The sequence below is a fragment of the Lycorma delicatula genome, chromosome 8 (genome assembly GCF_047948215.1).
Source record: "Lycorma delicatula isolate Av1 chromosome 8, ASM4794821v1, whole genome shotgun sequence".
Classification (NCBI taxonomy): Eukaryota; Metazoa; Arthropoda; class Insecta; order Hemiptera; family Fulgoridae; genus Lycorma; species Lycorma delicatula.
In genome coordinates, this window is record NC_134462.1 from 57,031,701 (window position 1) to 57,058,815 (window position 27,115).

The window sequence follows — 27,115 nt, forward strand, 5'->3', positions numbered from 1 at the left end:
ACTAGGAACTGAACCAGAACTTTCCAATCTAAATATTCAAATGTATATTCAATCAATTTTATTTTTCTCTAAATCTAATGTTGTTATAATTTTCCCTTTAACCAAACAGATCAAAAACTTAACCACTGCAATATTGGGTCCTTTGAAAAAAAAAACGTTTTTTGAACAATATACAGTACTGAAATATATTTTTTATCCATATCCAATAAACTTAAAAACTGAACCGATTAACAAATAATATTAATCGGACCGTATATCTAGGCAATCAAAAACACTGAAAACAAAATAAAACAATGATGTAATAATAAACATAACTAGTCTTTATTTAATAAAAAAAATAACAAGAACAAAATTTAGACAGGGGATTAACAAAAAGCGACACTTAAGTTTTTATTTTCATAATGTAAATCATTAAGATGAATTTAATATGTATTCAAATAATGTATCTACCATAAATATAACATACATTAGAGCAATAATATTATGTAATTTATACCTTAGGCCTTAATTCTAACTTAATGAAAGACTCAAAAACAAATATAAAAATATGTAATTTCTGCCAGGATCATTTATGGTCAATATAATTAATTCATTTCCCATTACATACAACAATAAGCATTTAACTTAAAAATGTCATCAAAAGAGCAAATAATCTCTTTTAAGAGAAACAAGTTTTTTTTTTAAATTATCAAGGTGATAACTGTGAAACAACTGTTGCAGAAACCTGTTGCTCCTAAATGGAACAATTTTCCTATGGACAAGGAAGTATCAATTCTAAGTATCAACTGGTTTTATAAAATTTCATCCCAAAGACTTTACTTGTATGATATTAGATTACAATTGATTTGAAATCATTATTATACATGGCAAAAGGAAGCTGTACATCAAAACACTTTAAAAGATAAAATAGCACTATGAAAAATAATCTATAAGGAGCTAAGGTTAACTCTAAGTGAGAAAAATTAAATTAAATCCATAATATTTATTTTAGAAATGTGATTTTAATAATATAATTTAGAATTGTTTTTTCTGGAACAGCAAAAATCTTCCCATTTAAACCAGTTTGTACAATTGGGTATCTAATAAACATTTCAATGTTTTGAATCAGCTGATTTTAATAACACTTTTTCAAATTTCTGATAACCTAATTTTGATTTTCAAATCGACATCACCTGCAAACACGGATGCATCTTTTTTATCAGCTAACACATAAAGTTACTTGGCATTAGTACATGCAATTGTTAAATATTTGTATGTCAACAACCCTAAATTTATAAATCAAGTGCATCCATGTTCTTTTTTTAAAGATATTTTCAACAGAAACAAGATCTAGAAATCCACAATATGCTGTATTTCTGATACACAATATAACTTTAAAAAATATAGCCCATACATCATTTCTGTGATTGTTAGCAAGGTGTACATTCATGAAGAATGTTAATAAATTTTTTATAAATGGCCACTATATCATTTCTAGCATCTCTACTATATACATACATCATGTGCTGAGCTCCTTGATATATTGGCTTGTTAAAAAGATAATTGCAGAAGAGAAGCAGTATATTTTAGTTGAAGTAATTAACTGTTAAATGTAGTCGTGTTATCTGTTTGCATTATCATGCAAGTAATGTGTATTACCAGACAAATAAAGATGAGGATATGGATAAATGTTCAATTAAGGACAAAAAAAATGTGTCATACATCCAGATTCTGCCACATCCTGCAAGCTTGAACTCTAAAGCTCATTGTGGCAGAGATTCTCTAACACTCCAATTTAGCAACAAGTTGATCCTACACTTGTGGCGGTTCATTAGTGAAAAGCACTAAGCTGACAATGAAAGTATCCAAGCAGCTATGCAACAATCAGTGTCTTCACATGTAGATCATTTTATGAAGAGCATTCAGAAATTAGTTTCAAGCTTGACAAATGTCTTAATGTTTGGAGAAACTATGTTGAAAATTTATTTTACGATAGGATTAAATTGTTAAAAAATAAATTATAATTTTTTAACAACCCAATACTTACTTTCAGTGTGTTTATAAAGGACATCCTCATAAACTATACCATCTATAAATATTTCATGTCTAATGTTTTCAATCTTTTATAAACTGTGCATTTGATTATTGAATACGATTTATAAGTACCATATCACTCAAGAGGATTATTCATAATAGATAAAAGTTAAATTTTTTTGTATGACAGTACTGATAATTTTTGCCATTAATATATATCAGCATTCATAGTTTCACATTATGGACAATAAAAACATTTAGTTATAAATTATGTTAAAACATGTACTCTGCAAAGAAAGTCCATATAAACTTTTTATAGAAGTTAAGAAGTTTAGTTTAGTTAACTACTTTTGCTTAGAAAGTACTTAAAATTCTAACCATCATGTTGATAATTATCGCCATTTGCAAGGTTTTATTATCTAAATGCTACAGAACAAGCAGATCAAAAGATTATTTCATAACAGAAGTTACAACAGGGTTATTATAATTAATTGTGAAATCTGAATGCCACTTTTGTTAAATCCAGTACAACATAAATCACTATAAATATATTTATTAAATTTTTTTTATAATAATAATAATAATAATAATAATGATAAACATAATTTATAATCTGATATTGTTATTTATGATGTACAATGCATAACTATTATTAGTATTAAAAATTTATAATAAAATGTACAAAAAATATTAGTCATTACCAATATTATTTTATTTGATCTGATTCAAAGTAGTAAACAATTAAATTTGTATTCAGGATTCAGGAACCAGATAAAATATATTTAGTTTAACCTTACTAGATAAAAAAAGAAAAACCAATTAAGCCACAATAAAAATTGCAATGTGTAAAAAAAATTAAAAAGTAACACCCTTATTTAAACTAATAGTATGGAAGAGTAAAATATGCATATATTAAAATGTTTTTAATATTAATTATAAAAAATTATTTTATTTATAACATTTTGGTGACAGGTACATGTCACCAACTAGAAAATAATTACTGTACAACTACAATTTATAAACTTTTTAATCTGAAATATAATTAAAAAGAAAAATACAGAAAGAATAAATGAAACTGAAATCCTAAATACACTATTTATTAAGAATAATAATAATAATCATTATTATTATTATTATAACAAACACTAACTTTTACATTTTTAATATTAAAACAATTATTATTATTACCCTACAAATATATTATACAGTTTTTAATCACAGCCTTCTGTCCCCTATTTCAATTGAAAATTTATTTACAACTGCCATTAAAAAAAAAAAACAACAAAATAAATCACTAACACTGCAAATTATGCACGATAATTATAATCCTTTATCTAACAAAAAAAATTCTTAATATACCCTGAACGAAAAACTTACCTCGAACACAGTATGCTGATGAAAATAAAGTAAAAACTATACTTTATAAATGCTACTGTAGGGTATTACCTGCTCCTATATTACCTTTTAAGGACCTTTATAACAAGTAGTTGAAAAGACGAAAAGCAAAATTTTTAAGTGTCGGTTCAGTTACCTTCAAAATATTTCCAAATTAGAAAATGTTACAAAATTTAATCTCTACAGAACAATTTTTAAGTAGCTGAACTCTACCGGAAAAGCTGATCTATTCACTAGTTTATTGGTATATAAAAATTTAAAAACATTCTGATAAAATCTGACTCATTAACATATTAAATGAATGAGTTGACACACTTTCTGTACTAAATTATACCGCACACTATTACTAATGACAAAAGTGACATTCTACAAAATATTTTAGTTACAAGCTGACAAAATACTGCTGAATACATTTTAAAATAAAAGTATTCATAAAATATGAGCAATATTGACCATAATGAAGGAACAAAAAATTTGTATGTTTACTTTAACTTTCCCTGATTTATTATATGATAAATTTTATAATTATGTTATAATGCTGTAATTCAACATTACAACAAAAATCCATAAACCCATATTATTCATATCATATTTTATCCTGTAAAATTAATCGTGTTTAATAATATCAGTAATAATAAATATTAAAAAATTCATGATTAAAATATTTTATTCACATTTCTTACATTTATAATGTATATATTTATATATGTAATTAAAAAGTATAATATATATATTAATTAACCGTAGATAATAAAAGCATTAAAAAAAATAATAAATATAATTATACAGCATAATATATCTTTACATACATATAATAAAAACATTTTTTTCCTATTGAATACAAAAAAATATATATTTATATATATACAACATTTATTACTTTTTTTTCAAATATATTTATAAATTTGTATTATCGTAGTTTTCAGCTGCAGAAGAAAAAATATAAACGTAAATAACATTTATTAATAACAAATCATTTATATTTTTAATAAGCATACAAAACAAGTTAATAACTATAATAAAATTAAGAATATGACAAAATTTTTTTTAATGGTATAAAAATAATAGTTTAAATTTTCAAGGAAAATAGGGAACTTAACGCTGTGATGCATAAATATATATTTGTATACAAATATATCATACACTTAGTTTTTTCCGATCCATCGTCTTACAAAATATGCTCATAACGATAATAATTTTACGGTGATCGTTCCACTTGCTCTTTAGATCAACATCCCACACGGCGACAACAGTACTGCTAAAACAAACATTTTAATTACTTTGTAAATTATGTATATAATTAGGTGCTGATTAATTATTGTAAAGTTTATATAACACTGATGGTAAGGTAATAATAACAATTTTGAAGTAGTGCACCTAGGCAGGGAATAATATAATATGAATATGGTTTTATAATAATAAAAATATTTTTATTAATTTCCTCCTGAATTTTTGTCTGAAAAATTTTGTTTGAATTCAGACAAAACAGGCCGAAAATGAAGTTTTGGAAGGAACAGTTTGTAAACAAACTACTTAAAAAAGAGCAAAATACACAAAAAAATGTACGCATCTTGCTACATACACATGGTCATTGAACACATCTGATAACTGAAGTAAAATGGTTTCCAATCACGTTGCATCAGGAATTCCCACCTCAAAATGAATGAAAGAACATCTCTTGGAATTTATATGTAACTATTTGAAGACAAAATGCCGGTGACATTCTGACTCACATATGGGTTTCCGCCCTCTAGTGTAAGTACAGGTAGCCCCCACATATGGGTATCCGCTCATGAAAGGTAACATTAAATTAATAATTATAAATGTCTTGGTTCAATTAATTGTGAAGCTTTTGCGGTACTTTCAATATTTTGCGGTACTTCTTTGAAGAGGCCATGGCTCCCCAGAGTGCTGCAGCACAGTTTGGGAATCATTGCGCTACAGTGTTATAATCGCCCAGATACAACAAATTTGTTGTAATAAACAAACATCACATTTTATGTCTCAATTATAATACTAAGATTTCAAACTAGGAAATCTTAGTATCTTCAAAGGAATTTGCATGAATAGCTAATTCACACTACAGTAATTTAAATTATTGATTATAAACGGAAGGCCCTAAGAAACCATAAAACATGATAAAAAATCCCATTATCTTTTAGAATAGTTTGAATATTAGCCCCCAATTTAAACTTGCAATGCAATGTAGCATAACAGATACAATCCACAAGGATGTGGTGCACTGTCAGTCATCAGTCGCAGAGAGCACAAACTGGTGAATCTGTTTTGAGTTAACGGCAGATAACGACCTCCTCTTGATGATTATTTCTGCTTCATGATGAAACAGCGTTTTTAATTGGGTGAAGTTTATTTGTTTATGGTAGCATTCCAATCACTTTGCCATTCATCATGAACCGTCTCTTTGGAAAAAGAAGATTGTCACAAGAGACGCGATATGAGAAAGGAAGTTGGAAACAATCCTCCTTTGCTGCACTATCTGCATGCTCATTGCCTGAAATTACCTATATGGCTAAGGAGCCACATGAGACATAAGTGAGCTTCTGCTGGATCCCCATCCAAGAGAACTCTTTTATTTAATGTCTAGCTCACTGTTTTATTATATCTAGTCATTTGTGTGAAATGACGTAATGCATCTCACAGGCAATACAGTCTAGAATAAATGTCATAATTAATAGCCTGTAGGGTCCTCACGGAATCTGAGCAAACAAGAACATGTTGATATTTTGAGCTAATTATATGCAAGGCCTTACTAATGGTATACACAGTTCTGCAACAAAAATACTGGTGATGTTGGGAAGGCCTAACATGTATGCTCTGTTGCTGACAACAAAGCCACAACCAACAGAATTAGCATTACTGGAGCTGTCCATATAAACTGCAATATCAGGATTCATGCTATTAATATTATAAAATTCCTTTTGTAAGATAACTGGATTTGTGTTCTTTTTATTATACTGACAAATATCAAAGCAGTAATTAACAAGATAAGGTTGCCAAGGGTGATGTTAACATGGAGCAATAGTAAGGACTGGAGCCAATTGTGTATTTAAAGCTGAGAAAAGGCGTTGAGCTCTGATGCCTAGCAGAACAATAAGTTGGTTGCGCTTTAATGCAAGGCACATAGGAGCATGTCTTTTACAAAGAGATGGCTCACCACTGTCTACCAGCAGACTTACACAGGACTTGAGCGAAAAGCCCCTGTGGTAAGACGGATGAATGAGAGATGAACTGTGTCGAGCATCTTTACAGCAGTGGCCTGCTCTGCTGATGAATAAGTCAGCAGACTTGTAGTAGGTGTATTATTCGCTAACGAATAAGCCATGTAATCATAGTCTGAATCAAGAATGGACTAGAGTTCAGTAGAACAACAACATATATATTATATAGTTCCAACTGGTATTAGATAGAACTCTCAGCATGTCTATCAGCTCCTTCAAATGGGTTATATCCACGTTAGTTGTTGGTCTAAACACATTCCTAAAATTTTGGGAACAAGGGAAAGTCATAGAGAACTAGGAAAGAAGAGTTAAAGAAAGTATGGGATGACAATCATGAACAGTTTCTATCAAAACTGTCATTTTCAGAGATGTGAATAGAGAACATGGTAGTGCAATATCCAATTTTTGTTATTTCTTTACATTTTTTATCTTATTTGTTGCACATCTTTTAAGCAAGCAGTAGATGGGTCAGAATTCACTATGATACAGAAGGAACAGATTCTCAGACTGATGTTCTTGATGTCAAAGCACATGATGAGCTTTTTTATATTTAATACTTCAAACCTGTCATGGCTTCTTCAGTCTAAATAGCTGCAGGAACTTCAACAGTGATAAGACTATCACTTGGTCTATATACAACTCAATAATCCTCATGATGATTTTCTACATTTTTGAGTACTTATTGTCTTTGATATTCTATATCTTAAAACATGGCATTTACACAAAAATCTCTGTTCAAACTAAAGAAAATTTAAACTCTAACAAAGCATTTTGAAAATTTCTCTATTACACATCCGGAATATTCAATCTGATCTTATTAATAAGTACAGATAAAAACAAGGTGGCCAACCACATTTACTATCGCGGAAACTTATTTTAGAAAGTTTTCTCTTATAACAACAAAATTATTTTATTTTATTAAAAAATATGACTTACAATTCTGTTAACAAGCACAGCTGTCAGAGCTGGATGATTTCTGTTCATTTGTCAGTTTGATCTGGTCTGGGAATTCATTATACAGTTCAACTTCACTTTCTTGCGCTAAGGCATTCTTTGCGATTGTCTGGAAAGCCTGCTCAACATTGATTGCTTCCTTTGCGCTTGTTTCAAAGAATGGGATGCTATTTTTACTCTGACACCATTGCTGGGCTCTTTTTGTTGAAACCTGAAAAAAATGATAAATATTACACGAACTGAAATTTACAAAATGTTGATTAAATTATGTTAGTAAAACATTGTTTTATTTATAATGCATATCAGAGTTAAATCCAGCTGTGTAAAATCTCAAAATTCATAGAAACTCCAGGTATATCATAAATGCAAGGTATTAATTCTATTTCAAGTATTATTTGTTAAGTTAGATTTTTTTTAATTAAACTCCATTTTACTAAGTAAACTGCACTTAATAAAACAAATTAAGCTTTTCAACAATTTGAGTTTGTAATGTCAATAATTAAAATTGTTTGTGAATTATCCAGAAAGTTTTAAATTTAAGAAATCAGTTAATCTTATTAGTTAACTAATTCTGATTAATTCTTTTTAAATTATTACTAAAAAGGAATTTTGTACACAAAACATTCTAATTGGCTACTGTAAAAACATAACCTGTTTACTAATACAATACAATTTAGTTTTAGATAATATAATTTGAGCTGAAGATCCATTTATTTATTTTTTTAATTTTATTACTGCTACCATTCAGAGTTGATTCTCGAGGTTAAAATATTAATGCTGCTACTTGTAAAAATCTGATTTTTTTAGGTAAACATGTTTTAACATTCATTTTCAATCTGTCTAACACTACAAGCAGAAGATTCACAAACACTTATCACCCTACCTTCCCTAAAATAATCAAGCATAATTCAGACAAACTGGGAGCTTCAGCGAAACCAATACAAATTAATGCTGATGACTCTTGTGATCTATCATCACACACTTATTGCAATAGATGCCTTTTAAGGCCTAACTGTTACAATTCCACTGTAAAGAAAATTATAATAAGGAATAAAGTGATATACAATACTTTAAATTTAACATTTTTTTATGGCAATTTTCAATTATAAAATAATTTTATTTTAAAATGAAATTCCACTCTTAAGCTCAAACTATCCTTGTAGAAGATATCAAAAGATAAGAAGGGAGCCCATCTCTACCAAACATAGAAGGGTCTATGCTTTTTGGAAGTAGCATCATAATAAATAATACATGAAATCTTAACACAAAGTTTCTCTGTCATAAATTATATTTCTTTTAAAAATTTAGTAATTTTTCAAATTCCTTTTCTTAATTAAAAATTATAAGAATTAAATCTAGTATTCATGATTTACAGTTATTTTTCTTCTTTTTTACACATCTTTTATTGTTCCTGTCCTAATAAATTTAATTTTCCAACAGCTAAATCTCCCTTTCAGTTTTCAGGTCTTACTTGGACTTCTTTCCCCCTGTATATAATTGTTAATTGTAGCATCACTACAATTGACAATCTTTACAGAAAGAAAAATGATTGTACTTAGTTGAAACCAAACCAGGAACAAACCAATTAAGACATTTACTATGTTTTTTTTAAATTTTATTTTACTGTTTAATATTAAAAAACTCACCCATATCTTTAATAGTATTTTAATATAAGATAATGTAAAAACTAGTAAAACTTTCAGGAGATTTTAATGACAAACTGAGCGAGACTGTATGAAGACACATTAAAGTAATGTGACTAAGAAAAAATACATATTTAGAATAATTTATTCAACTCCCAAATAAGCAGAATATTTCAATAATGAAAACAAACAAAAAACTAGCATTTATTCCAGGAGCATTACTTCAATGTATAATTAGATGACCATCAAAAATCTATAAAAATCATATGTAGTTATAATAAAAGACAAATAATTCAGATTGATAATGGCATTTGTTTAAATTTTAATAAAATGTATGGAGACACTTTAAATTTATTTAATTACTGGGCGATTATTTATAAATATTAACATGCCGGCCAATACCAAAGCAAGAACTATGCAAAACTGAAAAAAATTTCATATTTAGAAAGAGTCAAACAAATTTACAAAAAAAATTAATTCAAATTCAGATGACCATTTTCACAGTTAAATAATCTTAACTGTTTTTGAGTTTTCTACAAATTTTTCAATAACCACTTAGTATCATTCTTTCGTTGTGTTTAATATGGGATTTAAGTCTTTTGAGTTTAATGACTGTTGAACACCGAAATGACAATCTAATGTAACTTATTAATTAATGATAATCTAGGTTTTAAGTTATTTTTTGAGCATTTTTTAAGTTTGAATTTATCCATATACATTAAAAAAAATAGCACTCAGCAAAAGCACTCGAGGATTAAAATCATTAAGAAATATCTTTACTGATTAGTGGCTATTAAATTATTTAACACATAATTGATTCAAAAATGTACAATGTAAGAAAATGGAAATGCAACTACTGTTTGCGGTAAAAATAATTTATTTAATATTAGCTGCTGATTTTGTATCCAAGAATATTTTGTAACCTGTAAATATAGTATAAGTTAAAAGGTGGGATTTTATATAAACAATTAACTTATTTTGAAATGAAGGATTAAAAACTAATACTGATACTTACAGCTTTATTTTCCAAATCAAGTTTATTTCCTAATACAACAAATGGAAAATTCTCTGGATCCCTTGGAGAAGCCTGTATAAGAAATTCATCCCGCCAACTATCCAATGACTTAAATGAACTCGGTGTGGTAACATCAAATACAAGGACACAACAGTCAGCACCTCTATAGAAAGCGACACCCAAAGACTGAAACCTTTCCTGCCCAGCTGTATCCCAAATCTGAAACAAAATAAAAGGAAAAATATTAAATAAGTCTAGCCAAATAAAAAAATTTATATAAGAATTACAAAATAAATAAATTTTAATCCTTCGCAGGTGGGCTTAACATTCCAGCCAATATCTATGTGGCCAGACTGATGAGTACTTTTTTGCAGTATGTGCAAAAAGTTTTTGATTTTGTGATTTTCTTTCTTAATAGTATATATAAATAAGAATGATGACTTTTTAAAGTCTGTGATAATTTTTTTATCGATTTAGCAGCATAAAAATGTAGGTGGATATATCCACAATTAGTCCTTGAAATAAAGAGATCTTAATGCTATAATTTATTTTGGTTAATATGAACATTTTTTTTTTAATCATACATTTATTGACTTTTTATATGTTATAAACTGATATAAAAATGAACAGAAGATATAAAAACGTTGAAGAAAAAAGTACAAATAAAATTAGCAATGAAATTATCATAAAAACATCAAAAATTATTATTGTTATAATAAAAATAAATATTAAAACACACTTTGTTGAAATACAAATAAAAAAAAAAAGAGTTAGAGAAAAAATGTTGATACATGAATAAAATGGTAGAAAACAGTTACAAGTGTATACTAAAAACGCTTTGTTTGTACTGAATATGAAATTTCAAACGAAATAAACATAAGCATGACATAAGATTAAATGAACATAAAAACATTACAAATTATCAACTACATAAAATAGATAATAAAAGAAAACAAATTTTCAATAATATGTTATTTTTTGTGATAGATTTCGAAACATTTATTGGGTTTAGGGGTGTTCTAAAAATATACAGTCTGCATTTTATTTTTGTAGCAATGTGACACTGGATAGATTCTTTCCTGCTTTTTCAATAAGATGAGGTTTTCAGTCCAGTCGTTGTTCCAAGGGGTCTTGTAATGGTCTACCAGGTTTTATTTTTTCTAAAATTCTCTGTAAAATTTGTTGAATTCCCTCTTAAACCAGATCTTCGATTAATTTGTATCCCAACTGGTTGTGAGAGATTGGTTTATTGTCACTGTATGTGTTTGTAGAGTATGTATGAATTAATTTTAGCAACTTCTTTTAGTACAATTTCTTTGTGTATCTCAAAATAAAATGGTCACTGTAGTCCACACTACCCATACGCCTTGAGTAATCTGCCGAAAACCTCATGCTTCGACTTGATTAAAAACTTTGTGTAACTTAAGTTAAAAAAAAAACTCTAGAACGAATGCCAAAAACAGTGTAACACTACTAAATATGTAACATTAACTGATGTAAAAGCTCTAGTAATATGTCACAACTTTAGCGAATGTATACGCTAAAGACCTGTAAAATCGAGAACCACATACGGATAAATCCACAAACTACCCTAAATGAAAATTTTGTGTATACAGATATATCCGCTATCACCCGTGAAAGGTTAAATAGTGGAACTTAGGAAAAATTACATCTATTTAATAATAATTTTATTTTGAAATATATTTTAAAAAAATTATCAAAAAAATGTTCAGTTATCTTGCTCAATAATAGTTTTTACTACATAATGAGGATGTCTTGAATTCTTTACAATAACCCTAATGTAAAACTAATTTTAACAAACAAAAAAATATCCTACTGGGAATTCCTGTTGGAATTTATAATTCCACATACACACTTCACAAAAATAATCTTGAGGATACAAAGGTTCAATCAAATTATTTATTTACTGTACCCTCTGTAAAGAATTTCTCGCACCTAATTTTAAAACTTTTTAACCTGTAATTAATTTTTTATCATTGTAAAAACGGTCTCCCTTTTAGAATTACAACTCCACATTTCCCCATTGGTTGTGTGGTGTTTAAAACATATATTCCAGTGGTGGGTATAAATTGAGAAGACATCCGTTCTTCTCAATAAGGTAGGGAAGTCCCCCCATTTTCAGCAAAGAAATTGTGATATATTAAAAGAAAAGAAAATATAAAGAATTAAAGCTCAGCTTTAACCAGGATAATATGGCAATGTGCTAACCAATAAATGAATAATAAAGTCTATCAAATAAGGAAAACTCTTTGTTAATAATGTATTAGCTTCACAATGTTTAATTTCACACCGGCTTATTGTGTACATTTACACAATGTAAATGTGATAAAGTAAGGAAAATTTAAAAAAAACTAAAAACATTTTTGACAAAACCACAAGGATTAAAAAAAAAGTAGAGCAAGAAAAAATATCTACAGCTTAAGTCACATTAAATAGTTCCAACTTATTAAGTAAAGGTAAATAATAAAGGGAGATGCAACGAACCAACTTATTACTATTCTTTGGCCAAAATAAATTTCATCAATAACAGTTTCAGAAGGAATGCAAGATTTAGAAAAAAAAAAAGATTACTTAACACATGTATAGTTTTATTCCATTTATCAAATGGAAAATCATGATTGGCTGCATGTAGTAGCAGACATAATTGTCATGCACCTATGTCATTTCAGTACTGCATTCATTCCTTGTACTGTATTGGCTATGTTAGATTCCAAGAATGAGTGTGAAATACATTTTATTAACTCTTTCATAAATAAACCTTTTGAACATAAAAAATATGAGTTTCAGTTGAAATTTTAACAGTATTTAAAACGTAAATTTTTAAGGCTGGGAGTAGCAGAATCAGAAGTACCCAGAATGACAATTACAGATGATAAGAAACACCGAACCAAATCTGTTTAGAATGTTATCCTCTCAGATGAAAGTAATAATTATAGACAGTCCAGAGTTAAAATAAAAGGAGTACAACTAGATGTTTACAGGATTGGTGTTCATGAAGAACCAGAAAATGAATGTTTCCAGGACTATCAATGGTTTTAATTTTTTTTTAAGAACATAGAATTTTAAGGTGGTAGACAGAATTTATTTGTGGGAAGTCTTGCTTTTACTCAAACGGCTTGTTAAAAAATCAAAATAATCCAATAATTAACAGTGTCATACATTCATAACAGTACAAGCAAATTAGATTACTTAAAGTAAAGCACTAATATCACTCGTACTATAAATAGAATTTGATTTTTCACTTTATATACTGACAAAAAATGGCAAAAACTATTAAATCGAATGGACAGAAAATAATTGTAAGACATCAGCAATTATAATATATTATTATGAATAGGCTATTATTATTAATAGGTCCCTATTAATCAAATTCAGCTTTTATTCCTTTCTATTTCAGTTACATCACACTTTGTGCAATTACTTAATTTTTTAATTATATGGTTCTATATATGATTTACAAGAAGAAAGTTGTATAAAACTGAATTTCTTCTACAAAAATCTCAAACTGTACTACTTACAGTAGTATAAAAAGCACTCGAGATACTAATTAATCATAAATTCACTATAATATTACCTTACTAACAATAAAAAAATCATCTAACGTATTTTTGGTAAATATTCATTTTAATTAAATGGGCGATTATTCACAATGGTTATAATAACTACTATAATTATAACATTATGTGTAAAACGGAAATTTATAAATAAATAAAATAAAATTACAATATGGAGCACATTATGAAATGTTTCATATTTAAGTAACTCGATAAAAAACTGACGTAACTTACAGGTACAAATTATAGCACTGCTGTGGTTTTAGCATAGCATTAATAAGTTTAAACCTACATCACAATCTCATAAATGAGCTTTTATTAAAACAAAAATTCTAATTTTATTGTAGATTGTGATAATCCTTTACTCAGTATTTGATTGGTTCACTTTCTCAAATTACTTTACTTTTACTATCAACTTCACTTTAACATCAAGTATTGTTTTTTCCTAATTTTCAATAACCAAAACGATATAGATCATGAAAACTTTACAACAAAGTTGTAAAAATTGATTATTTTTGTTGGATGATTAATTCATAATATAAGCTCAAAGCTTGTGCTTGGGAATATGAAATGGAAACTTTTTAGAGTATGAAAAATGCCATGCCTGATTGGGATTTGAACCCGGGACCTCCAGATGAAAGGCTGAGATGCTACCACTCCACCACAGAGATTGGCTAAATTTCTTTGATAAAAATCACCAATTGCAAAAGTATAGTTATATTTTATGATACAATTTTTTATAAAAGACAAATAGAAAATTTAGTAACCTTTCTTTGTCAAAGGCTCCATTATTAATTTTCCATTAATCGTTTTTATTTAAATTTCTAAATAACTGTAGTAAAACCAGGTGGGTAGGTACATGAATTAGTACAACAGAAGGTTAATAGTGTTGCTATACATATACTTGTAAAACAAAAAATAATCTATTAAGAACTACTATTTTTTAGAACAATAATGGTTTTAATTTCATAAAAATTGATTGTGGATTTTTAATGGAATGTTATAACTATGTCATAACAATCTTGCTATTATAGTTAAATTAATACTACTATACTTACATTATAGTTAAAATTAACTATCTGTAAAAAATAAATTACTTAATTCATGTTCAACTTTATAAAATTATGAGCAATGTAAAATTTATAATGAATCAGACAGCTGTATGTATGAAATTACTAATAACAAAACTTACAACATTAATGATCTTCTTAGCCATTTTAGACCAACTTATTACTTTATGCTTACAAAATATAGACTTGAAACCATTATTATCAATTTGTAATGAGGTGAACTAAGTCAGTAGGTTTTACACACCCAGAATTATGGCATGAAAGTTTAGTTAAACTTTACAGAAAGTCAAAGATTGGAATATAAAACAAATAAATAACAATGTAGACTGTAATATGTTGATCTTATACGGTTAGCTTAAACAAAAATAAATGGAGAGCACCTTAAAAAAAATGTACTACTTCTCTTACACAATAACCTTTACTACATTATTATTTAGGAAACTTAATGTTGCGGATACATTAAAAATTAATCTGCGATTTATGATCATAATTATCAAAACTAGCATATTAATGTTGTACAAAAATATAAGGGCTATTAGGAAAAAAAACAAGATTTGTGCATAGCACTTTTTCAGATGACTACTCTTCAAGAAAACTAATTCGACTACTTCTCGGAATATTATGCAAATTTTGAAAAAAAGGTTAACTGTAAATAGAGAATTACAGTTTCTTTAGATTTAAAATCTCATCAAACTCAACAGAGAAGGGTGACCCAGTTTTAAAATGTAAGAGATTACCATGCAGAAATTTAGACACATAAAACAAGTGTGAGGCAGCAGTAAAATAACCACAAAATGTATGGTGCAAAAATCCAAAATTAAATTAAACTGGATTTCACAAAAATGATTTTGCTTAACATTTTCATGACTGAAAAAAAAACTGACAATGAAATTTTTATTGAAGACAATTTTCATTACAGACTCATTTCTTTAGATGTCAAGGGTCTCTTCTACATGAAACTATAAGATAACACCTTACCATAAAAAAAATTGTTATCGTATAGATTTTTATACTGCAGCCAAAATACATCTTACACGTCTTAGTCATATCGTAACTGATGATCATCAAACTACTGAAAGTAAACACCAATTAATGGAGTGGGATACAACATTCAGCAACTCCTTCGAACCAAAGGTCAAACTAACTCTTGAGTAAAAGCAAGTGTTTTTGTGATCAAAAAGACTTCTTATTACTCTATTTCAAAATAAATGGTAATTCATAAGAAAATTATTATTTATTTAATTAACAACCAAAGGTACTTAAATGTCTGGATGATATGAAATATCTGGATGAATCACAGGATATTTTGAGATATCAAGTAAAGGCAATATCTGTTTTATAAATTAAAATTTTCATCTAAGAAAATTTTATACAAATTTTTAGAACTTCCTGTTAAACTAACTTCACTGCACTGCAATTCAGATGACATGAGTTTGAAATGATTCAAGTACAATATAGAATGTAAAGGTTTTAAGACTAATCTTCAGAATAAAATGAGCAAGATTTCAGAATAACAGGATTACTGTGTTATTTTATATACATAAATGTATACGCAAGCATTGATTTAATTAATGGCACCTAAATACTTTATTATGATCAAAGTAGATCAGGCAGTCTCTCCATTAGTTTTCTTATTCTTAGTCCCATCATCCTGAGTAATACCGATTTGAGAATGATAGTTGGCAAGGATAAGCAGTGTAGTTTGCTCCCATTTAAATACTGTTTGGTTTACTTAAAAATGTTGTATTGAATCAAAAGCTTTCCTATTAGTGGTGAGAAATCAATCACTCTAGTCCAATGGGGTAGTTAGGATATTAGTACCAGTGCAGGACTCAGATTTATAACACTCTCCCATAATGCAAAACCCCCCCCCCCCCCAAACACCAGCATTTAAATAATACTCAGATCTGAATAATGACCGCAAAACTCTGAATAACATCTAGTGATGCAATCTTTTATTATTTTAAACATAAATTTTAGCTTTTATTTTCAATTATGCAAATGCAACATTTAATGACAGTAAAAACATCAAAACAATATTAAGGGTAGTTGTATATTAATAACTTGACTAACTAACTATGCCACATACTGGAACTGAACTTCATACAACACAACTGTTATCAGGACCAATATTGTAGCTCACTAATAGTAAAATTATAAAAACAAATATGGATTTTTATCAATATATTTTTACCTGATTTAAAAATACTTTAATATTACCTTTAACTCCTAAGTAACTTGAAATTAATTAAATACATATGTAATGACGTTTTAACACTGATTTTAGAAACATTATAATTTGTCTTCAATTCTTCTTTAACATATTCAAAATTAATTAGATCAACTACTCTGTGCTCAAACAAGATAATATCCAAATTTGAAAGCCTCGAATAGCTCACGGTGGATCAAAGGTAAGCTTAAATCAACTTAAGAAAAACTTCTTTCACTTGAAGCAGTTGACATGCACGTTGTCAAATAAAATGCTAAAGCAGAATAAAAAAAATTCCACTTTGATTTCTAATTCTAAAAACTTCAATGACAACAAACTGGACGATTTCAGCTGCTTGCAAATGTCTCTTTAATTGCTTGATTTCAATGATGATATCTTCTTTGGAGAATTCATTTAGCATTTGGAAAAAATCTGATTAAAGAACATGCAGAAATTCTTTCATCACAAAGGAGGGAACCACCTTTGGGACTAAGATGCTGATGATACTATGGACCGAAACCCCCTCTACCTATGCCAGTCGTCTAGTTCCCACTACTCTCCAAATTGAAGAATACAAGAATACCATGCAGTTGCTATACAGGTACCAGCAAGTGGCCAGAAAAGTAGTCAATTTCTTAGTCAGGTTGACTAACTGATACTGTCTGTGGACTTGTTCAGGGACCTTTATTATTCAAGGACTATATTAAAAAAAAAAGACATTAACGGCTGAGGCATCTCTAGTAAATTAATCAAAGCATGATTTTAATAAGAATCTAAATCTATATCATTGAACTGCTCCATGGTGGACAAGTGTTCAGAAGTGGTCTGCAAGTCATCTTAGGCCAACTTCTCAACATGAGGATGACTGAGCTGTGAGTGGAACTCGCTTCCAAAAATAGGAATTTGAGAACTTGAAATTTTCATAGGAATCGAACAGCAAAAAGGGATTCTTGGTGTTTTTTCATGCAGGATCAGAATAAGGATTCCTATAGGGAATCCTGCAGTCTATAGGGTTTTGGGTCATAAACGAAAGAAAGATGTTCTGTCTGCTCTCTCAAACTGACAATGTGTACAGACTGATAGGACGGAAATATTACGCACTCGGCTGAATGATTTACTACTACCAGATGATGATGTGGAGGGTGAGTGTCAGTATCATCTATGTGTTAGGTGTGAGGTTACTTTTTCTTGTTTGGTTATGGCAACTTTGGCGATTACAGGTTAGGAGATTGCAGGTTGTTTGCAGTTCTGCAAGGCATAAGGATCCTGAATACACGGAATCACTGTGAAACTCCTTGTTCACTTGGGCGTAAATATAGGTGCAATAACAAAGGTTCTGAATAGAATGCTTTTTGCTTATCTACTCCTGTGTTCACTGCAGTCTGTTCAATTTGTGAAACAACCCTCATGGTCGAATGAGATGAGTTTGATATGTATGACATGTGAATGATGTGTAGTTTTGTAGAGATGTGTGGTTTAATTGAACCCCAGTCACCAAAGTTCACCAGTATCCATTCTCTAGTATTAAGATCCATATAAAAGTAACTTATCTTTATTGTATTTAAATCTCAGATCCTACGACTCTGAAAGTCAGTTGTTTAACAGTTTTTAAGACTGTAAATATTTATTTTTCTTCAATACTTATTTCATCAGCATTAAAAAAAAAACACGGATCAAAAATGGCAAAATTATCAGAATTTTTAAGTCCACCATAAAATAAACAAACAATATAACTTGATAAAAATTTTCTTTGTAAGGTATTTGTGTATAACTTCCTATGATAATTCTCTTTCAGTCTGAATAAAAGGACGGTAAAGAGAATTATAAGGAAGAGATAAGGGGGAGAGGGCATGACAGGAGAGCAATGTTACATGATTTTATCTAATATTAAAATAAACAACAAAAAGAACAAAGATTTAAAACAAAAAGCATTATTACAAATATAAAAATCCTTGTAGCTAACCAATCATGATGGAGTTCACCTGATGTAGCTACAAGTTTTCAGGGGAATTTCACTTTCCTTGACCTAATTTCAATTACCACAAAAAATACACAATTTTATAAGCGATCATAATTCAAAACTAAAGTATGGATGTAATAAAAACAAACAGTTCTGCAAAAGAAATATTGAAATACAAAAGATGGCATTAAACTTTTACAAGCACATTTTTTGGTAAACTAAACACTGAATTATTTCTTATGTATATACTAATTTTGAACTATTTAGTAACAGACGATTGATGACTGTTTTTTTATAAAAACCTAAATATAATTACAATTTTCTTTAATTTTTTGTTTGTAAATAAATGAAAATTGCAATATATGAAAAAAACAATTATAATCACTCTTGTTTATTTTCTAACTTAAAAAAAGCATTCAAACCACAGATAGAAATACAAAGCAGAATTAATGATTCATTAACTGTAAATTCTATTAACAGCTATTACCAATAATTAAACAACAAAAAGAGCAACCTCACACATTATAAAACAACTTCTAGAATGTTAATTATTCACATTCCATATATTAAATATGATTTGTTAAGTACTTATCTCTCAATTGACTAATACATGCTGTATTAAATGCATTAAAAAGAATATAGTATTAATACAAGTATTTTTAAATACATAAATATAAAATTACAAAATTTGTACTTTAAATTTATAGCTGATTCAATCAATAAAAGAATTAAGACAAAATAAAAAGGAAAGTAAATTTTTTCAGCATTATACAAAAGTTACATCATCATATGTTGCATGTTGTATTGCTTACGTCAATTTAAATTAAATTTCCAAAGCATTACATTATGCAACAGCTACAAATGGTAAAAGAAACCTTATACAAAATATTTACAGTATTTAGCAAAGTTATATATATATATATATATATATATATATATATATATATATATATATATATATACACACACACATACATAATGTAAATCCCATAAATGTGCGAAGAATTATAAGAATCAGGCAAGAAATTTATTTTAATATCTTTTTCTCAACATGGCTTTTCATAGAACTTTATATAATTATATAAAATAAAAATAATAAACGTTCTGTAACATTTCTGTTATGGTTTGATTATGAAATATTTTAAAATAAATTTTTATTCATACACTAATAAATAATAAACTATGTAAACGTTACACAATTCAAAGCAATAATGGTGATGATTGATAGTGATGACTCTTCACAAAAAAAAAAAAAAACTGCAATTAGGCAAAACCAAATAAACACTAAAAATTGACCAAGAATGAGCACAACAACTCTTTATATTACAATAATAAAAGTTAATCATAAATAAGAAACTGTTATAACAAATTTCCTGTGATAGATAGCGCAGGTTTCAATTTCACTTTACTAAATTTTATATAGAGCATGTACACACATTTTTCATACTCTTCGTTACAATAGATTTTCAACCCAAATAAAAACATATTTAAAACAAAAATATTACCTGAATTCATAAATTACCTAAATTAAAATATTGCATCCTACATCATACACAATTTAAAGTCATTGGTGTAAAAGAAAACACATAAACAAACTCTGAACTTTTTTAGAGAGATTTTCTAGCAATATAAAATAGCCTACTCTACATTTTCAGGTTATTTTATCACAGGTATGGGTAAAGAATATTATACAATTTCTTTGAATTTTTCCACTAATAACATTCAAAAAGCAATAAATGTCATCTTTATATTGCTGTCATTAAATTCTATAAATTTCTATATAAATTCTTTATAAATTTATTAATTTTTACAAATAAATTTTTTTTTTTTTAGATAATATTGCCGTCATAAAATTCTACAAATTTCTATATAAGTTTATTAATTTTTACTTACTTGTATTAAGTAAAGGAAGTATTGTGATTGCAAAAAATTTCAGATTTCAACGGAAATAGCCATTTTAACTAGTTTCGGCGTGATGTCTGTACATACATACATATGTATCTTGCACAACTCAAAACAATTAGCCATAGGATTTTGGAATTTTGGTTTAGGAATGTTGTAACGTCTAGTGCACCATTCCTTTTTATTGCAATAGACTGATTCTTAAGTGTCCAAAAAGCCCAAAATCATCAAAAATTGGATTTTAGACTTTTTCTTTACTGCAGCAATAAGCCCTCATTGAGAGCTTTTCAACAATATATCATAAGTGGTACTTATTCTCATTGCTTCCAGAGTTATAGCCAAATAAAATTTTAATTAATGAAATATTTGCATCTTAGGGGATGGCACATCAGTTTGAATCAAACTTCATCTTCTTTTTTTTAAATTTACATTGTAAAAAATTTAATAACAAAAAAACATGAAAAAATATCAGTTTTTAATGAAATAAAATTTTATATACTTTCATTTTAAAAAAACGTGAAAATGTAATTTAATAGGCGTACAAGGAAGTCATGTGTTGTCCACATCAGATTTTTTTTTGGGGCGATGAGTATGAGTAACTTTTTGAGTTAATTAGTTAATTATTTGGTTTTTAACCCAGCTCATTATCAACTAACCTTCACAGACACATTAATAATACATTTTATTAGATTTTTAACAATTTTTTCCGGTATGTAATATTCCACGATTAATTAATCTAACTAATCGTTGAAATATTAACTTCTTTTACTATTTTCTAAAATTGCTTTCCTTCTTCAATATGGGTCATGATTCAAAATAAAGATAGACTCATACAATGCTGTAGAGGATTTGCATGTGTAATCAACAAATAATTAATTTCATCTGTTCATTTATCAATCGCTTGTTGGCGAAGGAAAACTGTCATAATTTTTTTTTTTTTTATAAGTTTATTTTCAAATCTTGTATATTTAAAGTTATTTCCAATGTGCAAGTGTAAAAAAATAAACAGAACTTAAGATAACTATTTCAATTGTTATACTGCAAAATGTGACAATTAAAAAACTAACAAATTTAATTTGTTGTAAGTAGAAGACTACTTTTATTCATATCTTCTTATTCAGCAAAATTTTTAATTTAATAATTCAGTAATTCTAAATTTATGTTTATATTTATGTTGTACAGTGTGTGTAGTTTATAATAAGAAGTTCAATGATTGTCATTCTATGTTTTCTTAATCAAACAAATGATTATTTCAAAAATTATAAAACTATAAACCTTTATAAAACTGATTATGTCCCCTCAGTAAGTTATTAATAAAATTACTTTTTTTTATATAAGCTAATGATTGTCTTTTCATACAATTTTAAAATATGACACTAAATTTGCTGTTTCCCAACTTATTTTTATTACTTGTCAACGTTGCAAAATTAATTTAATCAGTAACAAGAAACTTTAACTACAAAGTAAAAGTAAACATTTACTAATAATGTTTACAAAGAATTTTTCACGGATAGAAAAAAAAAAAAATAGCTGTACAACTATTTAAATTGTACAGAAAAATTATAAATTATATTCATATAAAAATTTAAATACATATATGAAATACTGTCTTATTATTAAACTTATATAAAAATAAAAACTAATTAATGGGAAAGAAGACACATTTACTAAACAATTAGTTGATTTTCACACAATAAAATCAAAAGACAAACTGAATAAATAATACAAAAATGATACAGCTCATGAAAAATCGTAACTTAAAATTACTTGTCGTAAGATATTAATTCTAAGCCAGGCTGATGAATATACATTATACACCCTTTTTTAAAAATATAACATTATTAAGATGTTTATCCAACCCAAAATCAATATACTTTTGTCAAGAAGAGAATTGTAAATTAAAAAAGGTATATTTAACTGTTAGTCATGAGCTTAAATACTTCCACAGGCTGCATGTATATATCAGTGATAAAAATGCTATCAGAAAGGTCACCATCTGTCAAATTCAGATAATATTAGCACTGTAAAATAATAAAGAGACAGTAAAAATAATTTAAAATAAACATATATTTGAAATTACCAGCCTTTAAATAAGATAATTATTTGCTTTATTATGCCATGAAAGCAATTTTTCCTGCAACACAATTTTCAATTCTTTATAAAAAAATATTTCAGAATACCATCTAAATACATACAAACACAGAATTACTAGTGAAAAACAGAGACTTTTCAAAAAACCTTAACAATTCTACAAAAATATTACAAACACACACACGCACGCGCACACATATGTAATATTTTTTACTGTTCTGCAGTCAACATTTTTGTTATAAAATGTATAAGGACAACAATTAAATTATCTTTCCTTTTATTATGTTTAATTAATAGTAGCCTACATAAATACAATTAAACAAAACTGAATTTACATAAAATCATTTACATAAACAAAAATATAATTGTACAAATGAATGTGAAAATTATTGATAAACAAAATTTTTACCTGCATTGTTACTATTCGGTCATCAACCATAACTTCTTTTGTTAAGAAATCTGCACCGATTGTGGCCTTGTATTGATTAGAAAATTTCTTATTAACATACTGATTCATCAATGATGTCTTGCCTACTCCTGAATCTCCCAAAATTATAACTTTCAACAAAACTTTCTTTCTTGTTGCCATTTTCTATTTCTAAACAAAAATAAAACAAATCACACTACAAATTAATACCGAATGATAAATACAATAACATCATAACTAAAATTAAAAAATAACATTACCACCTAATATCTTTTTGTTCAAATTTTTTGTTAGATGAAAAGGCTCATCATGAATAAATAGATAAACAACAATCAATAAAACTACGCAACACACACAAAATGGAGTTATGCAATCTTATCAACAAATATGTGTTACTAAAGGGAAGTCAATAACAAAAATTACTAACAAGAGTTTGCTAATAACTGTAAAAAGTAAAGAAAACTAATAATTTCTGTTATGAGTTTTCTTAATATATATATATGTCCATGAAAAAAAAACCCTATATAAAATAATTTATAATTTAAATATCTACGAAGAATATCCAAATCAAGATTTAGATTTCCAAAAAAAATAGTATTGAATATTTTTAATTACATTACTGCATTTTAGAGAAGAATAAAGAAGGTCTGTGCCCATAAGTGAGCAATTAAACAAACAGGAAGTCAATCTCAAATAATTTATTCATGCTTCATATGAATAATAATAATAATAAATATAGCATATGTTTAATAAAAGTTTGTTTTGTTTAATATAAAATCTGAATAACATTAAAATATTCCCAGTGTGAACTAAAAAAAAAAAAAAATGCAAAGCATGTCTTATATGCATTTTATGGCAAGAACAAAAGAATTTAAAAATAATACTCAGCTCTTACATTAATTTATTTGTGCTCTACTCATGCTTTAAAAACATCTGACATCTATAAAAAACATCTGTAATATACTAAAAATTTTAATTAACTAAATACTAGATTAAACTATTAATCTAGATCAAAATAAGTACATTAATTATTAATACAAGAGTCGATACAGAGGATCATTACAAATTCTCATATCTAAACATTTACTACTGAAGCAGACTCATTCACCTTTTTACCATTTACAACCCAAAACAAAATTGACTACTTAATATAAATTAACGTTATTTTTAATTATTATACAAAAATGACTAATGAAATTATCATTTAAGAATTTTTTCATTTAACTGTATTGGCTAAAATTAAATTCTGTATTAAATTATATCTGAAAAAGAAAAGCAGTTAACTTTAACATTTTTTAAATACCCGGATAAGAAAACTTCAGCAGATCTCAGGAAATAATCATTTAAAAAGTAAAGGGGTATGAGTGATACAAAAATTTGTTCAACACATTTTATAAATAAATTTTACTAACATCATTATACAAAGAGATAATTAAAATAAAATTAAATTATCAACATAGTAGTGAAGCTATTTAACTTCTTATCAATGTTAATTAAACATTACTTTTAAAATATTTAAAACTCCAATATTTAAATGAATATGAGTTAACTCATCAAATCTATAAATATTTGGACATCAGCCATTATCACTAATAAGTAAATACTCAACGGTTAATTAAATTGTTTGAGAAATTTTTATACTAAGCACAATGAGTATATACAGGGAAAAGGACTGAATAAAAATTTGGTCAACAAGTTTTTTGACTCAACTTTGGCCAAAATCTCATCAGAAATTTCCCCCGATCATTTAATTTGTTGTGAACAACAGTAAAAACAACTAGCACTATCAGCTGTGATGGGCGGCAAGATTCCACTGTTGGAAGGAAAGCAATGGCTACCTCATCTGGTGGTCAGTAAATTCCATAACCTGAGTGGCATGATTAACTATGAAAGACTACAATATATTTATATTGAAAAAATAAAGTATAATGTAGGTGGACAGTGCTCTCTGGATGGATAATACATACCTTGTAAAAAATAACTGAAAACAGCAACAAAATAGTTAAGTTCAAGCAGTATAATACCTCAGCAAGGAATAAAAGAAATGGGAAGTTGAGAAATCACAACCTTAAGAGCATTTGTGATAATCCCAATTTCCCTATACATGATTATATGGAAATCAATTTTTCATCATTAAATTTAATAACTGAATGAACTACTAATATATTCTACTTTTTACAAATACTGTTTTCCATGATACCAATTGAACAAAACAATGAAATGCGCAGTATTTCAGAAATTCAACTAGGAGTCAGTATAATTAACAAGGTTGTAAATACTTTTTTAATTTTGTTACCAATTCTAAAAATCCATCTTTCATATTGCATTATATTTTACATGACAATTTCGTTTTACGTTTGTTACCTGCATGTTACCTGTTCCCATTCAGGGATCGATTACTGTCTGTAAACTAACAAATTCTGAAACTTTTAAATGCTACATTGACAACATTAATTTTAATCTACCATCCCAAGTTTTTGTTACGAGTTCTGTGATAAAGTAAAATCTCTTTAAGATTCAAGAATAACATGTGCAGCTTTTACAGTCAGGGCTTGAGTTAGCTGAATCTTTTGTTAAAATAATAATAAATGTGATAAATAGAATATTAATAAATAATTATCTTATAAGACTAAACACATTTGTGTGTACGCATGCGTGCCCCCCCCCCCCCGCATATACACACCTAATAACTTCATAATGGTTAATTTTACATTATATCTAATTTAAGGACTAATACATTTGGAAAAAATCATGGAATAAAAATTTTTAAATGTTAGTGTGCAGATTAATAAAATAAAATATACACGTCTAACAATAAGAATTACAGTGACAAGAATTAAATAAACAGGTAAAAAAATGTCTAGCATTAGACTTCCAAGACAAAATTAAAGACGTAAATATAAGACAAAATAACTAAACATTAAGATTTTCAAGTATTGACTCATGATTAACATGATTAGCCTTTGAGAAGGCTAGTTCCATATGTAAGACCATGATTAGAAAACAACTAACTCAACATTTAATTATATAAAACATTAAAATTTACCATTTTTTTTTATAAATAATAAAGGTGTCGAATTAAATGAGAATGTTAAATTTTAGATCCAAACATTATTATAAATCACTGTTACATAACCACAATATAAAATACATTCTGTTAGTTGGGAGTGTTGAGTAACATTAATAAATAGTAATTTTAGAATAATATGCTTATTAGTTTATTGCCATCATAATAGTAACACAATAAATATATTGTCCACCAGTTAATTTGTTCATAATCACTATAAAATTTTCAGAATTGTCTTTATAATTGTTTTGAATTAGCAAGATTTCAAACAATCATTCATTATCAAAAAATTAAGACACTAGTAATTTACTTATTTTACTACATTTTAAATAATGTAATATCATTTCTAAAGCATGCAGACTCTGTTATATGGTGTGTACATAATCCATACAAACAGAACACACTTTAAATTCAAACAAAATTCCTACACATGAAAAATACATTTCTTAGATTAGTAAAAACTCATTGTTCAAGTAACATGGAACACTAAGATCTTTTAACTAACTTAATTCAGATGAAATAATTCTACTTTCCTGAATAATGTACTACAATAAA

The 27,115-nt window shown here is 27.3% G+C and overlaps 1 protein-coding gene across 2 annotated transcripts in view; it reads right to left on the reverse strand.

The window, feature by feature from the left end:
* Nucleotides 1-299: 299 nt before the first annotated feature.
* Rab7 (RAS oncogene family member Rab7) overlaps nucleotides 300-27,115 on the reverse strand; it is a 43,616-nt gene continuing 16,800 nt past the window's right edge. The window contains exons 2-5 of one of the 2 annotated variants that reach the window (XM_075373784.1): nucleotides 23,476-23,664; nucleotides 10,260-10,478; nucleotides 7,584-7,812; nucleotides 300-4,663 (exon numbers count right to left, since the gene is read on the reverse strand). In XM_075373784.1, coding sequence (XP_075229899.1) covers nucleotides 7,591-7,812; nucleotides 10,260-10,478; nucleotides 23,476-23,655 — 621 coding nt within the window. In that variant the 5' untranslated portion in view covers nucleotides 23,656-23,664 and the 3' untranslated portion in view covers nucleotides 300-4,663; nucleotides 7,584-7,590. Of the gene's footprint in view, nucleotides 4,667-7,583; nucleotides 7,813-10,259; nucleotides 10,479-23,475; nucleotides 23,665-27,115 lie in introns of both variants that reach the window. The other variant, XM_075373783.1, reaches the window with a different exon arrangement.